At 40.5% G+C, this 7509-nt stretch overlaps 1 protein-coding gene across 1 annotated transcript; it reads left to right on the top strand.

Annotated features, from left to right (window-relative positions):
• Positions 1 to 3725: 3725 nt before the first annotated feature.
• On the top strand, positions 3726 to 5305 carry ptger4c (prostaglandin E receptor 4 (subtype EP4) c; the record flags this gene model as incomplete). Its single annotated transcript, XM_080479010.1, has 2 exons — positions 3726 to 4574; positions 4700 to 5305. 2 exons carry the CDS (start codon positions 3726 to 3728, stop codon positions 5303 to 5305), a joined length of 1455 nt encoding a protein of 484 aa, XP_080335136.1.
• Positions 5306 to 7509: the final 2204 nt, after the last annotated feature.

Below are 7509 nucleotides of genomic sequence, written 5' to 3'. Positions count from 1 at the left end.
AATAGCTCCTGTTACTGACGTTGATGTTGATTCTAAAAATGTTGCGCACTATGGTGCAGACATTGTAGCTCCAGCTGGTAAACCAAGATATCCTGCTGTCCATGTGGACGTTACTTTCACATGTAAATGGTAAATGGATTTCATTTTCACATCATGTAAGCAGTCCCCAAAGTGCTAATCACATTCACCCATTCACACACACACACACACACACACACACACACACACACACACACACACACACACACACACACAGGAGTGTGAACAAATTCATAATGCTAAAAAAAATAAACAAATTCAATAAAGTAGAAGGACGTATATTATTTCACTGCAAAATGGCTGTTGTGATGAGCAAATGTTAAGATTGTCCCTCAAACATTGGGTTGTATTTTATGTTTATGTCTGAGGTTGCTATGGGAACAGGTCAACCTGAGTGGACTGATGGAAGTAGTGCAACAAACAATGTGACTCACCTTTTGTAGACTTAAAAAAAAGTCTACAAAGATCCGGCTTCAAATGGTTTGATGATCGGGAAAATAGACAGAACAAAACTATGTGAATTAGGAAAAGTCGAAGTGCTGGCGGGAGTGAGTGACAGACAATTAAGTAAGTAATTATAAAAATCAATCAGTGGTCTAGCTGGTAATAAAACATGTTTCACCAAATACATAAAACAATGTTATTGTATGGCAGTCATCTGAACAAATAGGGGAATAAAATAGATTGAGTGACTAAATAACACTGTTATTGTTCATGAAATACGTTTAATGTTTTGTGAACAATAACACTTAATACTGAAAGTCTGTCTTTTCCAAAGCCTCAAATGGTTCGAAATACATCTGAAATCCTGAGCTTCAGCTCAAAATCATTAAGTTGTGTGATGTTCTGGTGCTTTGGGCAATGTGCATGGTGCATAGATAAAACTTGGTTTCATTGGGGTATTGTAAACGTGCAGCAGAAGTAAGAACTAAAATATTACAACCGAACATGTTCCAACTTCTATTGCCACATCATTTTAATTTCTTCAGTCGCTCATATAAACGTTTCCAAAGCGACACTAATGCAATGCTTGGAATCTCAACAACATGGCTTTCATATCGAATTTCGTGCCTAGAAATCTGTATTATCCCTTATTTGCGCATCATGCGACAGCTTGTCAATATGATAAAATAAGAGATTTTACTAACTACTTCTGCAATAACAGAACCTGGTAAATGTGCCAAATTTGGGGAGGAGGGCCAAATCAATCTGTACGTACAATAACGTTTTGTTTGAATTATTTTTACCTTTGCAATTAATTGTTATAAACATCATATCAATATCATTCAACAGGTAGTTGCAACAGAAAAAAACTCCATGTCTTATCATTAGCCCTCTTGATGAGTCTCTGTTCCGAATGTCTAAATGCCTTTCTGGTTAAAAGATATTGATCCTCTATCTCAGAAACCAGAATCTCTCTGTTTGATTGTGGAGGTTGAAAACAAAGGGTTTCATTTTGATCAGTTGTTTTAGCAGCGGCAGATGAAGCAGTATTTTAAACAGACTTGAATATGTCTGTTTGTTGTAGAATGATTTTAAGTTTATCTGAACCTCCAGTTGCCTTTGCCAATCTTAGGTGTTATGATTATGGGTCATTGCCGACCCTAACCTTGACAGTACCCCTAACACTGCTTGTGGTTGACACAAAGTTTACACCTTTAAATGAAAGGAAATAAATAAGTTTCAACCAATGTGTGGCAGCTATAATGGTAGCTGGGAGGCTGAGTCCTGTTGGTCAGATCTGGATGATCTGTGCTCACTATGCAGATCTGCAGGTGTCCCTGCGGCATGAACATGCTCCTGAGGGAACATATTCACGCACTCATTTTGTGATTATTTTCCAACATAGACTGGATATCAATGTAAAACAGCTTTTTTTCCCCTGCACAGTCTTGCTTGCCACAGACACAGGTTGCACACACAAATACTTGAACTTTCAACTTCCTTATTCCATCTTTGATGAGAAGATTCAGAATTACAATTGTTAAAAATATCAGTGCCGTAATATTTATCTACACTCCCATTGCAGAAGATGTCTAATAGCTATAAGAGTAGTCAGATTTAATGAATAACGATTGAATACCAAGACTCCCTTTTTCAAAAACTCAGAACTGCAGGTTGAATCATGATCTGAGTCATTACTTATGATAAGACTGGTGGTGTGTGTGTGTGTGTGTGTGTGTGTGTGTGTGTGTGTGTGTGTGTGTGTGTGTGTGTGTGTGTGTGTGTGTGTGTGTGTGTGTGTGTGTGTGTGTGTGTGTGTGTGTGTGTGTGTGTGTGTGTGTGTGAAACACCCCTCCATACCACTACCACCACCAAGAAAGGGTTCAAGGATGTCTAAACGTACATTGATTGAATGAAAAAAAATAAACGTTTGCATTTGAATTTATTTCAAAACCTGTACATTTTCCACTTTAACTTTATTTTTAAGGTAATAATATTGCATTTTTATCTATACTTATACTCCATACAACATGTGTGTCATACACACATCTATATTTGCAGAATGTGGAAACTTTCACTAACACTAGAACAAATGCAAAGCTCTGCTTATATTGTTCTAGTTTTCATTACACGTTTTCTGTCTATACTGTCAGAAAGGGTTGTTTCGACAATAAATATAAATGCACATCTTAGAGCAAAATAACCATAAAGATGCTTCAGACCAATTATCTTTTGAGGTTTGTTTGAGAGAAACCAAACACAACAAACTTCAGAAAGCATGTGACAGCAATACCATTTTTTTTTTTTCATGTTTGAAAAATGTGTAATGTTGTGTTTGTGGTGTGTGGGCGTGTTGAACCTGTCTGTGGACGGTCATGACAGATAAAGATGAGTGGCTCTCAAGCCATAAACACTCTGGCATCTAATAACAAGTTTTCGACTCTGTGGTGATTGATGGTCACCTCTTTAATGCCAGTCACTTTCCTCCGCTGTGCTCACACTTGACGTCTATTTGCTCAAACAACAGAGGAGGTTTTGTCCAAACAAATCAGATGGAAGCAGATTAAAGAGAGTGTGATTTGCTTGGATGAAAGATTGTCTCCAAATCATCACATCACAGGCTCACAATGAAGGCATAAGCTGCACCTGCAGCTTCTTGACCCTCACTGAGCACCTTCAGTTGAAGTCGCTGACCTTGGTGCTGAAGTGTATTAATTATTACTGATCCTGTGTATTTCCTAATGCTAATCTCTATTGCTGATTATTGGTATAGACACCAATACATCTTTAGAGCATCTGAAGTCTGTCCAACTGAATTTTCAGTTATTTTAGGGCTGATTGCAAAATCTGTAAAAGCAGAATTGTGTTGTTTTGTGTCACAATTCGGATCTTGAGTGATTTCACGCTGTTGGCGTTTTTGATAGGGGGTAAAAAGGATGTTCACTCTTTTGTCCTGACTCTCGTGTGAGTGCAGAGGAAACGTGGTCGTGGATAACGTGGCTACACGCGCGTCACTCCTGTGACATCAGCACTCCGTTTAAATAAATGCAGCGCGCAGCGGCGGAAAACACAAACAGCCGCACCTCCATGTGGGCACGCAGGGAGTAAAACGCACTGGGACGACTCAAAAAAGCACCACTCACACAAGTATTTTTGCATCTATTGACTTGGTTTGGTTTGTACTTTGTTGTTTGTTTGTTTTTTAAAGTTCGGGAGCAAGTTTTCTACGTATCATGATGATGATGATCAACGACTCTCTGGCTTTTGGAGAAATAGACAGTAATGCTTCCGTGCCTCCTCCTCTGGGCCACAACAGCCCATTCCCTGCTCTCCGGCTGGAGTCCAAATCTCTGGTCACGTCAGCAACAATGTTCGCCGTGGGTGTCCTGGGGAACCTAATCGCTATTGTGGTGCTATGCATCTCTAAAAAGGAGCAAAAGGAAACCACTTTCTACACTCTGGTCTGTGGGATGGCAATCACAGATTTGCTGGGCACGTGCTTCACCAGTCCGGTAGTAATCGCCACGTACGTGGCCAACCAGTGGCCCGGAGGAGTGCTGCTCTGCCACTTCTTCTCTTTCTCCATGCTTTTCTTCGGCTCCGCAGGTATGTCAATCCTGTGCGCAATGGCAGTGGAGCGATACCTGGCCATAAACCATGCGTATTTCTATTCTCAGTACATAGACAGAACCATGGCGCGTTTTGCGCTCCTGGTCACCTACCTGGTTAACATCGTCCTGTGCATCATGCCCAGTTTTGGGTTTGGACAGCACGTGAGACACTTCCCGGGGACGTGGTGCTTTCTAGACTGGAGGGCGGCGGATCCACTCGGGGCGTGTTATTCCTTTCTGTATGGCGGCGTGATGCTGGTGCTGATCGCGGCTACACTTCTGTGTAATTTGGCGGTGTGCAGGTCGCTGGTGGGGATGAACCAGAGGACCGGGATTGTCAGGACTGAGCTGTGTGAGCAGGGAGGCTCGCGGAGACGCTTCCCCCGGCTGTCCTCCGTCACTTCTGCGGCGGAGATCCAAATGTTCTGGCTTCTGGTCTTCATGACCATCGTATTCCTTGTCTGTTCCATCCCTTTAGTGGTAAGAAACATTTTTTACATTTCATATTTTGTGTACTTCGCCTGTATCATGCTTGCGCGTAAAACACAATATTGCTGTCAGTGATGTTATAACATGTATCTTTGTGTCATGTTTCTACCTGACAGGTACGAATCTTTGTCAACCAACTTTACGATCCTGCCTACATATCTGCTGGAGGAAAACCTGATTATAGGAGCGACTTGTTGGCAATCCGCTTCGCTTCTTTCAACCCCATATTAGACCCATGGGTGTACATTTTATGCAGGAAGAACCTGCTACTGAAGGGCTGTGAGAAGATAAAGAGGACAGTCACTCGGGTCAAGAATGTTAGTGGTGATAACGTAGGCTGGGTGGGAGGTCAAAACTCCCCTCCGTCTTCCAACAGCAACGACACCAGTTATGCGTCATTACGCACAGCCAGTTACAGGAACGACGATGAACACCGGGTGCCAGTCCAAGACAAATCCTTTACCGACTTTGCCACGAGGCATGCGTGGGAGTACGACACAGCTCGGGCCAATTTTCACCCGTTCAGCGTAGAATCAACCGCGATCCTGGGCTGTGAGGAGCAAGAGGAGGAAGAGGTCGCTCGGTCCAAACAGAAGGTGGTGGCAAAGATTTCTCCAGGACTCAGCACGACGCCACTGCGCGCTGTACACGTTAGGAGAGTAGACATTGTTACATGCACCTTCAGCACACCGAGCTCTTGTCAGTCAGCTAAATGTCTTTGATAAACATTTGTATTCTCCAACATGTTGAAAAAAAAAAAAAAAAAGCATATCTGGGAGTTACATTACCTGGAACAAATAGGTATTCTGAAGACGGGAGCGAGGTTTACTTTCTCACGAGCCAAGAGCAGCCTTGTCATGCAATTTATTTATATTTAATTTATTTCAGTGTGATGTCTAATGAGAGACATAATTCTGCCAAACACAAACAAGGTAAAACTGATTTTGATTGCCAGCAAAACAAACAGGAAAATAAAACATTAACTAGTATTTTATGCGGGGCTGCACACAAGGACCTCAACAATGAAACATTCTTGACTGTATCATTGGAATAAATGTGCAAACTTGGCTGATGTAGAATGTGATACAAATATTTGAAGTTTTAAAAACACTTGATCCGTACTACCATTGGCAATCATTATTGTTTTGTGTTGTGGTAATTTATTTGCAATTATAATCCACGTGATGTAATCATCCAGAATGTGTACCTAAATATGTGAAGTCCTCAAAGCCCTCACCTGTCTGTTTACATGTGCTGAAGGTTAATTTTAAAGGAGCTGATCATTGTGGGTTCATTACGGTATAGGCAGTTGACGTGCTGGAACAAAATAATGACCCCTGATCAAACTAAATTGGGCCAGTGGCTGCAATTGTCTGGATAATAGGATTTCAGCAGAAAGTGCACAGACAGGATATGAAATGAACTGTGACTATTATTTCCAAATATGGAAAGTTCAGCAAAACATGACCATACCCCATGGGTACAAATAAAATATGGTAACAATTAGTTATGGTTTGTAGATCCATAGGTATACCGTACTACTTCCATTACATGTCTGAGTGTTGTTGTCACACTATGTGCATATGTTTTTCACTCCATGCTGCTATTTTGCTCTGTGCCATTGACTTTGTTGCATGATGCAGGGGAATTTTAATGTAGACATCATGAATGTTTTAAATATTTATATGGAACATTGGCATTTGATGTAAACAGCCAATGAAAACTTGTGAACAAGAAAAACATGATTATTGTCAATGACCTGAGGATGGATTAGCCTTTGCAGAGAAATAAAACAACACGGATGACAGGAAACTGGCACATTTAGGCTGTTGTGTTGATTAAATGATGGACTGGTGGACCGCCTTTGCCTATAGTCCAGCATCCTGAATTGTATTGTATCTACCCTGTATCTGATGAATGGATGGACGGATGGATGGATGGATGGTTACACCTGGACATATTTTCCCACGCAAAACAGCAGTGGTTCCAAGTGTGGAAACAATTGGCTCAAGCTACCAGCAGGTGGCGCAACAGTATAAGTCAATATGAATTGAGCTGGCAAAGGGGAAGAGGTGTTAGTTGGTGGCAAAACATCAATAGGGAGGTAATTCACAAAGTGGTTGTGTAGACACTCAGAACACCATATTTATGTTTAAAAACTTTATTCCCTTACAGGATAATGCCATACAAAAATAAAGGAAATTCTATAATAATAATAATAATAATAACCATCATAATTATAATGACTGAGTGACATAACGGCAGAGTGTAAATTATTGAATTGCTGAACCACTTTGAAGTGAATAATGTTGAGGTCTTGTTGTGTAAAGGTGTGCTTTGATCAAACAGTATGTTGTGGACTGACTTCCCATCTTCAATACCAAACACTTGACAGCAATGATACCAATTGGCTGTAAAACTGAAGTGTGAGGTCCAACCGAGAAAAAAAACTATTTATTATTAACTATTCCACATCATTTAAATGCAGGTCACTTTGTTTCTCGTATCTGCTTGTCAGTGATAAAATGTAAGCCAGAATTTGAGCTCTTAAATACTGTTTTGCTTCATAGAATTAAACCACCAGTCTCAGAAATCCAGTCTATTTTTTACCCTGAAACAGGTGCTCAGCGCAAGTTTGAGTTTCTGTACTGGGCAAAGGTTGAAATACAAGAACAAAATGTATGGATACTGTAAGCCAGCAGAAGCTACTGTCAGCAGGAAATGTGAATCCTTACAATAAATAGATATATATCTTCATTATAGAGTTCATAAAAACAGCTCTCATATGAAGCCATAATAAATAAATAATTTATCTGAAATAAATATATTTTACTTTTTTACAGTAATACATGAAGATGCATGGCATCCATTTGGCTGAGTTCACCTGAACGTAGAAAAGCTACAATGCCATGTTTGTGTATAGAGA

Source organism: Lipophrys pholis, assembly GCF_963383615.2.
Source record: "Lipophrys pholis genome assembly, chromosome: 1".
Classification (NCBI taxonomy): domain Eukaryota; kingdom Metazoa; phylum Chordata; class Actinopteri; order Blenniiformes; family Blenniidae; genus Lipophrys; species Lipophrys pholis.
Note: the sequence above shows the minus strand (reverse complement) of the source record. Positions and strands in the feature narration are given on the sequence as shown.